Raw genomic sequence first — 13,986 nt, 5'->3', positions numbered from 1 at the left:
TTGCTCTGTCACTTCCTTCCCAATTGGACTTCCATAGTTAGCTGCTCCTCTGTGTCCTTCTTGGTGGTTTAATGCAAGGTGATTTCCACAGTGCTCGAGTCAGTCTGATTTCTTCATATCATGAGTGTGTGTGTTAGGGAGCAGTGATCAGCATCCTAGGAGGGGATGCCACAAGCAATGTTCCTTGTAGGCAAAGAAGTTCTGAGCAATCCAGTAGTTCACTTGTTACTAGCAGTGATAGATGACTATAAGCAAGATGTCCGGCCTTCAATGCGATGACTTACTGGGGCAGAGTTGGGTTAAATCGAACCTGCCTGAGTATGTGGTCCTCACACACTCTCTGGCAGAATAAAGTCTTTTCAAGGTCATCTTGGAGGAGAGAAGGCTGCCAGTGGCACATGGCCTCCAGGGCAAACTCAGACCCTCCCTTTTGGGACATGGAATGCCCCCATGGCCTGTAACTTTGGGTAAGAAGGAAGGGGGACTAGCTGACAAAAACAGCTACCTCTAGGGACTGAAAGATGGCCAGGCAAAATGCTGGTTTCCATTGGAGAAGATTGGCCTAGATCTGCAAAGAGATGCTGTCTAACAGGAATCTGCTTGACTCCCAGTTCTGGTGTTCCTCTAAACTCAGCAGATGACAACATTCTGTGATCTCTGGATTGACTCATCGCCTGGGCCTCTGTGGTCACTTCTGGTGTGACACAAATGTTTCCTCTAGTCCATCTCCAGCACTGACCTTTCTATTTCACAGACATGAAAGGAGAGGTCATCCCTCTCCTTCACAAACCTCTGGGGTAGTGATACTTCCCTAGAGATTCTGGTGGCCTGCTGCACATTTGGGTAGCAGTCCAAAGTTCTTAGCATGGGCACCACAGGCCCTTCATGGCCCCATCCAACCTCCCTGAGGACCTGTTCCCTCTCCTTGACCTTCCAACTATCACCCTGTGCCCCATCCATACAAACCTTCTCTCCAAATATCTTCTGAGAATTTGAACCCAACCACTGTACTGTGAGGTCTGACAGAAGATAAACAAACAATGTGGGGACAAAGATCAGGCCAGAAATTGATATGGAGGTACTTTCCAGTCTATGAAAAAGAGACAGAGAATCCAAACAGCATGTGGCAGTCTTGCTGAGTTATGGAATTGGATGCTACTCCATTTTGCAAGCAGTATACTGGATAGAAGGTACCTGGGCATAGAAAGAGCTCCGGAGTACTGCACAAAGTTCTTGCTAAGCCAAGACTAGCTCCGCATACTCAGATTGAGATACTACATGGTTGGACACAGAACACCTTCCAGAAGCTGTGTGCCGGGGTCCAACCCCAGCAGGTCCAGGGGTCCCCAAAGGTGTGGACGGAGTCGGTGAAGAAGGAATGGTCTCGATTTCCAGAGAGGTTCTGCTTCGGATCTCCAGCCAGGTTCTGTGGCCAGGTCCTGGTCAGGTTCTCTTGCCAATCTCCGCAGTCAGGTTCAGTCCAGGATCCCCTGCCATGCTCTCTCACCAGGCTTTGCCTCCAGGCTCCGAGGCCAGTCCCTGTCCAGGATCCTCCGGCATGCTCTCGCCAGCGAAGTTCTTCTGTCTCTAGAGAATGCTCTGTGTAGGTTCTGTGCCTAGGCTCTGTCTCTCTTGGTCCTGTCTTCCAAGCTCTGTGTCCTTAGTTCTGTGTTCTGAGTTCTGAGTGTTTCTGTCTTGTTACAACTGTATTTATACCAGTTGATTCAATCCTATCAATCTCTATTACAAAGGTTAGGGCGTTTCTTATCTCCATTCCAGGGAGAAAAGATTATGTAGTTTAAGCATGATTGTTCGTAGTTAAAGGGATTAATTACCCGCCTGGCACTTAGTTGAGGGGTTTTATTCCCTCCCCAACTTCAGGGGAAAATCCCTACCTGGGGATTCAACCTTTCTCGGAGAGGTGACCTTGGTTAAAACACAGCGCCAAGAAGGTGAGCAAACATATTAAGAACCGTATGCCATATATGCCAGGTCCCTTGAAACAGCAAGGATGGACCGGCTCCCGGCAAATTCCCCCTTTTTTATTTTTTAAAAGCAAGCATTAAAAAGAAAAACCTGAAATGCTCTCTTATATCCATTTTAAGAGTAGGATTGGCGCTTTCTGCTATTACCTGAGTCCTGATCTATCACCCCAGGGAGAGCTTGCCAATCCTGCACTTTCCCAGGGTAGAAAGGCTGCAGTGGGGTTAAGGATAAGGCTCCTTGGGCCTACCTTCTCCCATGCCATTACATTTACCTTTCCTTCCTCAGAAAAGCATGGACATACTTCTTGTATAAAACGTTCTGTCTGACTGGGAGTAACCTTAATTCCTCTGCTAGCAAGCATATATGTTAAAAGATCAATACAGAGTCTTTTTTCTTTAGACTCAGTATGGCACATCTTCTTAATCTAAAGATCAATACAGAGTCTTCTTTCTTTGGACTCAGTATGGCACATCTTCTCAATCTAAGGATCAATACAGAGTCTTCTTTCTTTGGACTCAGTATGGCACATCTTCTCAATCTAAGTTTTGTACTATCCACCTTCTTACCCTACTTATCCTCTATAGGGGGGTCTGTAGCACCCTGGTGGAGTCCTATCCGTCCCGAGTGTGGGGTTCTCAATGGGGGGGGGGGCTTACCTAAGGGAATCCTGTTCCAGGGGTTCCCAAAGGTGTGGACGGATTCGGCGAAGACTATCCACCCTCTTCCTACGGTGGAGTCTGATCCGTCCCGAGTGTGGGGGTTCTCAATGGGGGAGGGGGGCTTACCTAGGGGAATCCTGTTCCAGGGGTTCCCAAAGGTGTGGACGGAGTTGGCGAAGACTATCCACCTTCTTCCTACGGTGGAGTCCGATCCGTCCCGAGTGCGGGGCGCTTACCTAGGGGTCCCTGTTCGGGCGCCATATGCCGGGGTCCAACCCCAGCAGGTCCAGGGGTCCCCAAAGGTGTGGACGGGGTCGGCGAAGACTATCCACCCTTTTCCTATGGTGGAGTCCTATCCGTCCCGAGTGCGGGGCGCTTACCTAGGGGTCCCTGTTCGGGCGCCAGATGCCGGGATCCAACCCCAGCGGGTCCAGGGGTCCCCAAAGGTGTGGACGGAGTCGGCGAAGAAGGAATGACATGGAGACAGCGTTCAGTTGATCAGCAACCTAGCCAGGATCTCTAGCCCGGATCTCCAGCCAAGTTCTGGTCTGGATCTCCAGAGAGGCTCTGCTGTTTATTGTCTTGTTACATCCGTATTTATACCAGTTGATTTTAATCCTGTCAATTTCTATTACAAAGGTTAGGGTGTTTCTTATCTCCATTCCAGGGAGAAAAGATTATGTAGTTTAAGCATGATTGTTCGTAGTTAAAGGGATTAATTACCCGCCTGGCACTTAGTTGAGGGGTTTTATTCCCTCCCCAACTTCAGGGGAAAATCCCTACCTGGGGATTCAACCTTTCTCGGAGAGGTGACCTTGGTTAAAACACAGCGCCAAGAAGGTGAGCAAACATATTAAGAACCGTATGCCATATATGCCAGGTCCCTTGAAACAGCAAGGATGGACCGGCTCCCGGCAGCTGTGAGCTGGAGAAATACCAGAGCTTACAAAGTATTCTTACCAGCCAAAGTGGAGAGACCCTGGATATTCCTTACAGAATCCAGAAAGAACACATATTAGGAGGAAGACTCAGATAGCTCTATAAGATCTACATTAACAAAACTTAAAAACAAGTATTGAGAGGCTCATGCTGGTCTGTAAGTAAACTAATTGCCTCCTGGGACAAAACTCAACACAGAAACAAAGGAAACAACAAAACCAAGACACTTAACAGCATAACAGTCAAAATATCCAGCCTCTATGCAAAAATCTCAAGACATGGGAAGGAGAAAAACATGATCCATAACCAAGGGGAAAATGTGCCCATTGTCCAGAAATGGAAAGGATGATGGGATTAGCACATGAGGACTTAAAGACAGCAATCCTATATAATAAGAAGCTAATATGCAAATTGTCCCCTTGGGAGTTTGACCGAATGGGAGTTCAACTTCTTGCTATGACATGCACTGACCACAGGGGGTGGCATGAAATGAAGGAAGGCCCCAGCGGGAAGCTGGCATCCAGGGAAAGGAAGGCCCCAACTGACCCTGATCACTGGCCAGGCCTAGGGACCATTCCTGTGCATGAATTTTGTGTACTGGGCCTCTAGTTGTAAATAAATGTGTTCCAGTATTAAAAGGAAAAAAGGATTATAATGAAAGAACTAATGAGAAAGAATCTCAATAGAAAAATGACAACTACAATTAAAAACCAACTAGAAATTCTAGAACTGAAAAATACAGAATAGGAACACTGTAATTGATCCAAATATCTCTCACACACATGCATATTTACTGACACACAGTCACATATATTCACACACATTTCACTCTCACATATTCACACACTCATTGACACAAATATACATTTATACATACTAATACACATACACTTACAACACAATCACTCACATACTGCCTTGCACACACAAACTTATACTCACACACTAGACATATTCATCCATGTACACATTCATACATGCTCACATGCATTCACTGACACATATCCACTGACACACACTAACACATGTAAACACACATTCACACACACTCACACACAGTCACTCACACATGAACATACAAACTAATACATACAAATGCTCATATTCAACACACTCATAAACACATTTATACTCATCACTAACACATTCACACAGCCTTATATACACATTCACACACATTCACAAACTCATTCATACAGACTTTCACACACTTACATTTACACACTTTCACACAGGCTGGCCTGGTTTTGATACTCCAGGTCTGAATACTCTGAATACCCCAACAAGACAGTGAGGAATCCTGGGACTGCCAGCTGTCCCTTGCCCTGCCTTATTCCTGGAGAGTTCCCTGAGTACCCTAGGAATCCAAGCAGCCACTGTCCACTCCCATCAGCATCCTAGTGATGGGTACCACCCAGCCTACCTAGCTCTGTTCTTTTGCCCTGATCCATAAGCCACTGTTCCCTGGATGGTGACCACTGCCTTTTGCAATTAGGACACTTAACAGTCCTCATGGACCTTGCCCAGAACATACACCAATGTTAACCAGGCCACTATTAACCCTCCACCCCCAGCAGACCCTTCCTTCAATTGTCCAAAGCAGAGGCAAGACTGAGCTGAAACATTCAATGAACTTTATTGAAGAGAAACATTTACTGAATCCATTGAAGAAAGGGAATAACAACACAGAGAGGAGCTTCTAACTGCCACTAGAGCCCATAGGTCACGCCCACCTCCTGAGGTCTCTAATTAGGTACCTCAGCTTCCACCACACCACGGCCCTCCCACCATAGTGTACCTTCCTGAGGGCCCCATGATTGACCTTTGTAGACTGTGGGTGCTAGTGATATCCACTCACTTCAGGGCTCCCTTCCCCTCTGAACAATATGCTGGGGCCTGGCCCTGCCCTGTGGCCTGCACAGGACAGACACGAGACACTGAAAAACACAGCAGGGGACACTCCATCAAGCTTAAGAAACTGAGTCACAAGGAACAACAGGATGATACATCAGAGCACAGACTCCGTGGAGCCTCCGGCAGCTGCCTTCTGTCCTGGTCCAGTCTTCCTTCCCAAGGTCACCGGTGAGCGCCGACCATGCCTTTGACCATCTTTCCCGGAGTCTCTTGGGGCTGGGCTTGGGGTCTCTGGGGTAGGGTGGTGGTGGGGAACTGCTCAGAGAAGAACACACACACATCTCCACAAGCACAAACAGCGGTTGGCCTAAATCTACACTGAGAAAGCAGAGGCTGAGCTCACGACACTGGAGGAGAGCTGGCAGAGCCTTGGCTGGCAGTGGAGCTCCCAGCACGTGCCGGAGCTGATAGGAGCTGATAGGTGGCTGCCCGGGGGGGGGGGGGGCAGGACACCCACCTGGGTTCACACACACCTGGAGGCTCTGCATAGGAACCATGACTACCATGTCTGTATGTGTGGGAAGGGGTGATTATTTGACATGTGGGTCACCATGGGGCCTACAGAGAAATGCGTGGGGGCCTCCCTGTCCCAAGAGATGAAGAATGGAGGTTCCCATGACTGGCACCCTTGAGATGGCCCCTAACCTCTCCCAGGTCTGTTCGGGTGGCAGATGTCTTCAGGTGCCCCTCATTTAGGCCTGGGAATGCTGCTCAGGGGTGCTCCCAGGCAGGTTGCCCAAGTTGGCAGGGTTTGGGGCTGGGGCTGGCCTTGGCATTGGTGGCTGCTGAGTGGTGGTTCGCCAGGCCAGTTCCCTTCTCCTGCCTGCTGGCTCCACACCTCCAGTGGCCCTGCATAAACAAACAGAACAAAAGACTGCCCTTCCCAATAACTCCCCCTCCTCCTGACCTCCTCTTCCTCTCCTGCTCACCTCCTGTTCTCCTCCTCCTCCTTCTCTGCTCACCTTGTTCTCCTCCTCCTCCTCTCCTGCTCACCTCCTTCTATCCTCCTCCTCTCTTAATGACCTTTTCCTCTCTCCTCTTCCTAGTTTTCCTCCTCCCCCTCCTGCTCCCCCCCTTCTTCTCCTGCTTTAGAACAAATTTCCGCCCCCCCCCCCACCCAAGCCAGCTGTGGTACTAGCCCAAGTACCCATCCCCCTGCAGGCTGAGCCCATGCTCTCCCTGGGGCTCTCCTCTCTTTGCCCTCCTGCCCCTATAGTCTTCCCAGGCTGCAGGGGGAGGAACTGCCTGCAGGCTGGGGCCGGGCTGTCCTGGTCTCACTGGCGCAGGGGCTCAAGGGTGGTGCCTTCGTGGGGCTTCCCTAGAGCAGTGTAGATAATTCTGAAGACGGGCTGGACCCTGCGGCCTCCCTTCCGGGGGATCACCCCATTTCCACCGCGCAGCTGTTCCTCACAGGTGCTGGCTTCTTCTGGCAGGGGTGGCCCAGGGGAAGGTTCTTCTGGGCTTGGTGGGGCTGGTGGGCCTGTAGGCATTCTTAGCTTTGAGTCTACAGGGTGGGTGTTTGGGGTGGCTAGATATTGGGGCTCACGCCAAAGTCCTCAGCTGCAACTCTTTCAGCCTCTGCCATGGTGGGGTCTTTGCTTGTGGCTGGAGCACCCCACGTGCTGGGTGTGATGGCCACCTGCTTGTATCGCCGGTACCTCTTCAGGGCCCTGTGCTTGTCTCTCCCCAAGGGGAGTTTGGCCTCATGGGTGGGGTCCCTTTCAGCTGCTGGAGGATGAGGGGGCTTAGCCTGGTCCTCACTGCCCTGCCCCTCTGCCCCACTGAAGTCCTCTGTTATTTGAGTGGAATGCCCCTTCCTTTTCTTCCAAGATCTCTTTTGTCTCCCCCGCCTGTAGGAAGAAGAGCTGCCCTGTCTTCCTGAGCCTATCTGGCCTTGGACTTGGGATGGCTCTTGTCCCAAGCCCGGTCGCCGTTTCCCGACTCTATGGCAGCCTGTCTCATCTGCCTCACCAAGCGGCGGTTGGGAGCGTTGCTACACTCTGCCCTGATGTGGCCGTTTTCTCCACAACTATAGCAGAATGTGTGGTGTTTCCATTTTCCTAAACTTCCAGAGCCAGCCCTTGGCACACCCCCCCTGCGGCCCCTGCCCCTCCTGCGCCGGGAACTCTGGGAAGGCTCGGCCTGCAGAATTTTGCCAGGGTCAGGGAAAGACACTGCTTGGAAATCACAGGCCCTGGCAGGGGACCTGAAGCCTGTTTCCAACTCATCCAGACACTCCCTCGGAGGGCCCACAGTGGCCTCCCACTCCTCCTCCTCACGCAGCAGCTTCACCAGGGCCAAGAAACCAGGAGGCTTCCTCCGCTGTCTCATCAGCTTAAGCCTGTCTCGAAGTTTGTCAGGAAGGTTCGCCCCACTTAAGACTTGTTTCAGGCGCGTCTGATTCACATTCCTCCGGGATACCGCATTTTTTTCGATGGCTTTTTGGAGCAGGGGTTCCAACCGGACCACGAAACTAGACACTTTCTCTCCTGCCTCCTGATAGGCCTTACAAAACTTCACATGGGCAATTTTGCGGCTCTCCACGGGCCCAAACACCTGTTGCAGGGCTTCCAGACACTCCTTCACAGTTATGGCAGCGTTGTGGGCGCGGAGCCCGCTGACCACCTGGAGAGCAGGCCCCCGCAAGCATTCCATCAGCCTCCGCCTCTTCTCCCCCTCAGGCACCTGCCACATCTGAAGCACCTCAGTGGTGTGCTCCAGCCAGGCCTCAAAAGCCAGCGCCCCTGGGATAGACATGGTGTTCCCAGAGAACACCCTGAGCTCCCGGTATAGCATCTGTTCTAGCAGAGGCTGCACTACTGCCCCCAGGCTCTGGGCCCAAATCCAGAAATCAGGGGATATGGCCACTCTGGGAGCCAGGCAATTGATGTCTGATCCAAGGACTCTGTTCATGTCCGATACTGTCCGCCTCTCCTCCTCTAAGAAGCGGTTCAGTCTATTGAGAAATTCACCGTCCGAGTTCCGAGGTTTTACCACCACTCCCCAAGGCCCCCCCTTTCCTGGGATTTCCTTGGGGACCAAAGCATAGTCGATATCTTGGGCAAGCTCCAGGAGACACGCTTGGGCATTCTCCTCCCTCCTGAACATCCTGCCAATGACCCTGTACCTGCCCAGGTGACTGAGAGCCTCCTGAAGAGTCTCCTCAAACTCATCCTCATCACAGTCCTCAGGAATCCCCAGGATGAGCATGGACCTCTGGGTGTCCAGATGTTCCCCCCTGCACCAGTCCTGCAACAGGTTCAATGGCATGGCCCCACTCTCTAGGCAGGCGGCGTCTAACTTAGGGGGAATGATCAGTGAGCGATGCACAGAAATTTGCGCCAACTCCCAGGGCGACAGCAGACAGCCCAGTTCTCCACCGCCTGTGAATACGAACGGGGCGAGAGCCAGGTTAATGCTGAAACCCCCGCTCCAACCCCCTTGCTGCCGCCCCTCGTCCTCTGGCAGCGCCTCTGCAGCCCAGGCTGGACCCCCACCCTCCGAAGGCCCAAGGGGGCCGCAGCCTCCTCCCCACACCGCTCCTAGCCCTGGCAGGCTGCCGCAGACCCGCCAGCGGGTGGAGGGCAGCGGGGTCTCCAGGTTCCAAGCGCGCCTTCCCCAAGCCTGGTACCTTCTCCTGCGGTGGGGTCCTTCCTGGTATCAGTCCCAGAAAGAGGGGCGCGGGGCGACGCGCAGCGGGGGTGGGGGTCGGACGCCCCTTTTCCCTGGCTCTCTGGCCGTCTCTCCCTCTTCCTTTCCCTGTTCCCGTCTCAGCGCAGCACGTGGGACAGAGCTCTGGCGCCTGCTCGCCACCGCTCTCTGCAGTGCGGACTAGGGGCGGGGGCGCAGTAGCGGCAGAGCATGGACCCTCCGCGTCGCCCCGGAGACCGCAGGGCCATTGGCGCGCGCGGGTCACGCGGCAGGGCGGCTGCCACCACTGCGGGCTCCCCGGGACCTCGGTTGACGTCACCTGCTACTTCCCCCGCCTCCGAGGGGGAGCGGGCACAAGTGGTAGCCCCTGGGTTCCAGCCCTGCCTCCCGCCCTTCCTGGAACATGCCATTGGGGCTCTAGCGTGGGGTGGGGTCCACACGCTGAGGTGACTGCCAGAGAATACTGGACGGGCCCAAGGTGCGCCCCCATGGGTGTGTTCAGGCCAGAGGTGGGGAGCTGGGGCTTCTTCACCTGCTCTTCCCCTCCCCATCCCTCTCTCCACCCCGGACTAGTCCTGCCTCAAGGCTAGGCATGGGGCACCTCCTCTAGAGGTGCACCTGATGTTATTCCCTGGAGTGGAGGCCACAAGCACACCTGTGCACTCACACACACCACGCAGGAGGCTGCCCACACCGCACTTGGAGGCTGGGGCTACAGGTGTCTCCCACGGAGGGTGCAGGGTGGGCCAAAGGGATTCATTGCCCTTGTGACAAGGACCTGCCTCAAAAAGGGTGACCTAGTATCCAGCTTGCCTGGGGCGTTTCCCATTTTGTGGGCTGCAAGTCCTGTGTCTGGAGAAACTGCTTTCTCCACTTGGAGCCTAATCTCTTGGGCCTGCCTTTCCCTGTGGGCAGTGGGTTGTCGGTTTTGCTGTTTCAGTTGGGTCCCAGGAAGGAGGGAAGGAGTGATCGCTGTTCAGGCAGGGGTTCCAGTGGTCTGCCAACCACATTCACACCTCCTGTAGGTAGGTCACTGCCCAGACACACAAGCTGTCAGATCTCAAGCACCTGGATATGAAACACCTAGAAATTAAACATGGCCTTGTCCACCTAATCCTTGTACATTCCCAGAGGCATACAAACTCCATTGTTGTAGGCTTCTGGCTTGGACTATCTATAATAATAAAAGCGTAATGTGCTAATTAGACCGGAAGTTCTCCTGGATGATCTTCTGGAGGAAGCTGGGGCTGTGAGGGAAGCCTGGGTCCCGCCCAAGGAAGGCCTACTCTTGCATAAATTTTGTGCATTGGGCCTCTAGTGTTGGTAATATTGGAAATGGAGAGAAGTAAAGAAGTAAAGGAATTTGAAAGATATTTTAAGGTAGAATGAATAGAATTTTGGTGTGGATTGGGGTGTTAAGGGAGATGGTTGGTGTAACTAGTATTAGCCATTCACTTTTGACTGGCTAAGTGGTATTGTTATTGTTCCTTATAGCAGGGCTCTGTCTGGTACATGCACTTGGTCTATAGACCCATAACTGAATCAGGCTCTGCGGAGGTTGAGGCCTGGCTATCTTAGGCATTGCCCTAGTTGAAGGTTCCCTGCTGGGCCCCACCCTTTTTCTTTGCTGTGGACTAGTGATTAGCTACCGTTCTCAGTAGCTTCCTGCATGCATCCTTGCAACTTGATCCAATGCAGTGTCATTGCTAAACTCACCGACAGCAAGGACTGTGCTTGAGTTCCCTGCTCTCCGGTACCTAGTGCAGTGCCTGAGCCATGGAAAGCATGCCACCTTGAGTTACAGCGGAAATTAACCTTCACAATTCTCATTGTGCCCCCTGAAGTCCACAGGAACACCACATGTCTGTCCAGGACCCAAACTGTCCTCATCCCCACCTGACACACATGGCTGCAGGTGTGTTAGCAGGCAGCTTGGCCAACGGGAGCCCCTAGCTGTGTGGTTGCAAATAGCTCATCACCAAAGCCTTCGGTCCTTGAAGGTCTTGCAGCTGACTCTGCCCCTTCTGCCTTGGGGCTATGCCAATCTAGACCACGCCTGCACCTGGGCTATGGACTACAACTCCCAGGATCCTTTGGGAGGACTCTAGAGCCTCTGTGTCTCCTTGGTGAGCAATGGTGGCTTAACACCCCCTTCTGAGAAGTGCCAGACCAGGAATCTGCAACCCTGTGACCCCGGGCTGGGGAGGAGCTTGGAAGGGTGGAGTGGAGGTGTGGGCGTGGCACAGGGCACATGTGCCACGTGGGCAGGTGGCAGGCTTGGCCTCCTTCCAGGGCCACTGTCTAAGGAAGGCCAGAGGTTTGCCCTCTTCTTGCTGTCCAGTGACAGGCTGCTGGTCAGGCCGAGTTGCCATGGTGATGGCCTGGCTTTGGTGCCTGTGACTGCTGGAGAAGAGCTTGCTGGAGGAGATCGGTGAGGCGGTGAGGCTGGGCGCTGGAGGTAAGCTGTGCGGGGGGGGGGGGGGGGGGGGGAGAGGGGGAGGGCAACTGCACTCTCTGCAGGCATGCATGGCAAGTACTCTGATGTCCCTGAGGCAGTGATGGAAGTAGGAGCAGGTCAGCCTTTTCCTAGTCAGGGGGAGGAGGAAACCTTTGCACTGGGGCAGAGGGCTGCCAGGCTGCAAGGTTGGGGGAAATAAGGCACCTGTTGCTTTGGAGATGTCAAGAAGACACATGGTGGAGTACCAGGCAGCATTTCCCCCAGAGGCAGCGCTATCCAATAGAAACATAATGCGAACTACACGTATGCTTTTCAAATCTTCTAATAACCATATTTAGAATTCAAAAAAAACTGGTGAAATTGTCTTCAACGATGTGTTTTATTTAAGCCAACATATGTAAAAGTATTATCAATTCAACGTGTGATCAATATGAGAAGTTATCGATGAGATACTAGTATTTTATTCTGTTGTGGTTTTTTTTAAAACCAACTCTTAAACATCTGGTGTGTATTTGACCTGTATACATCTCAACTCAGACTCACATTTCAAGTGCTCATTGCCACAGTGGCTCCATGGCTGCCTTACTGGACAGCCCAGCCACAGTGTTCTCCCTTCATGGGGCTGGGTATAGAGGTGTAGCTCAGATGTCACCTGCTGCATGGTGGAAACCTTGTCTTGCCAAGGTTTCTGCCACCCAGGCTTTCAATCATTCCTTTCATTCAGGCTTCCACTTAGCAAAGCACTGCTATGTTTCTTATCTAATTTTGACTACAGTGCCTGTGAGGCAGGTACAACATCTGATAGTGCCATTTCACAGGTAAGGAATACCCATCAGGGTGGATATTTTTAGCTTAGGAGTGTGATTGCTTCAGGCAGAGCCAGAGTCTCTAATGCAGTGGTTCTCAACCTCCCTAATGCCGTGACCCTTTAATGTATTCCTCATGTTGTGGTGACCCCCAATTTCATTGTTACAAATTGAACATAATTAAAGCATAGTGATTAATCACAAAAACAATATGTAATTATATATGTGTTTTCCTATGGTCTTAAGCGACCCCTGTGAAAGGGTCGTTTGACCCCCAAGGGGGTCGCGACCCACAGGTTGAGAACCGCTGCTCTAATGGCTTCTTCCTCTTCCCCCAGCACTACCTTCCCAGGACTCTGCTCTTCCCCTCAAAGAATGACTCAGAAGAAGAGGGCAATGTTGATGGGCTCCTGGAAGTCTGTTCTGTCTGTTCAGAGGTGAGCTGGGATTCCTGTTCCTCTCTGAAACATATGTAAAAGTATCATCAAAAATATTATCAAAAGGCTCCCTCAACTTTTAATATATATATATATATATAGATAGATAGATAGATAGATATACACACACACATATATACACATATATATACATATACATATACATATATATATAGCCCTAACCGGTTTGGCTTAGTGGATGGAGCATCGGCCTGCGGACTGAAGGGTCCCGGGTTCGATTCCGATCAAGGGCATGTACCTTGGTTGCGGGCACATCCCCAGTGCGGGGTGTGCAAGAGGCAGCTGATCGATGTTTCTCTCTCATAGATGTTTCTAACTCTCTATTCCCTCTCCCTTCTTCTCTGTAAAAAATCAATAAAATATATTTAAAATATATGTATATTTCAGAGAGGAAGGGAGAGGGAGAAGGTGATGGAAACATCAACGTTGAGAGAGAATCATTGATTGGCTGCCTCCTGCATACCCCACAATGGGGATCAAGCCCACGACCTGGGCATGTGCCCTGACCGAGAATGGAACCATGATCTAGTTCAGGGGTGGGCAAACTTTTTGACTCGAGGGCCACAATGGGTTCTTAAACTGGACCGGAGGGCCGGAACAAAAGCATGGATGGAGTGTTTGTGTGAACTAATATAAATTCAAAGTAAACATCATTACATAAAAGGGTACGGTCTTTTTTTTTTTTTTTTTTTTTTTTTTTTAGTTTTATTCATTTCAAATGGGCCGGATCCTGCCCGCAGGCCGTAGTTTGCCCACGGCTGATCTAGTTCATAGGTCAATGCTCAACCACTAAACAACATCAGCTGGGCATCCCTCAACTCATATAAAGGGAATGCATCATCCTCCCTGCCCTGAACTGGCTCCCCTAGCCTCAAATTTCTCACAAATTGACCAGCTTGGAAGAAGACAGAACCCATAGAACACCCTTCTGTAACTTTCTCCTCTCCACCCACCATTTAATCATTCATCACACCTTTGAGACCTGCTCTGTGCCTCAAAGCATTTATACATTGTAAGAGAGTGGTCCAATTTCATTCTTTTGCATGTGAATATCTGGTTTTCCCAATGCATTTATTGAAGAGACTGTCTTTTCCTCATTGTATGTTGTCACCTCC

General features: G+C 51.4%; 1 protein-coding gene across 1 annotated transcript; it reads right to left on the bottom strand.

The window, feature by feature from the left end:
• Positions 1-6,692: 6,692 nt before the first annotated feature.
• Positions 6,693-8,768, bottom strand: PNMA3 (PNMA family member 3). Its single transcript, XM_059679403.1, has one exon. It carries the CDS (start codon positions 8,766-8,768, stop codon positions 7,383-7,385), a length of 1,386 nt encoding a protein of 461 aa, XP_059535386.1. The 3' UTR covers positions 6,693-7,382.
• Positions 8,769-13,986: the final 5,218 nt, after the last annotated feature.

This window comes from Myotis daubentonii, chromosome X (assembly GCF_963259705.1).
Source record: "Myotis daubentonii chromosome X, mMyoDau2.1, whole genome shotgun sequence".
In the NCBI taxonomy this organism is placed as follows: domain Eukaryota; kingdom Metazoa; phylum Chordata; class Mammalia; order Chiroptera; family Vespertilionidae; genus Myotis; species Myotis daubentonii.
The sequence above is the reverse complement of the archived record's forward strand: the minus strand, read 5'-3'. Positions and strand labels throughout refer to the sequence as shown.

What these genes read in the sequence shown, in the direction of transcription:
- PNMA3 (XM_059679403.1), bottom strand. Translation starts at nt 8,768, where the DNA reads ATGCCATTGAACCTGTTGCAGGACTGGTGCAGGGGGGAACATCTGGAC.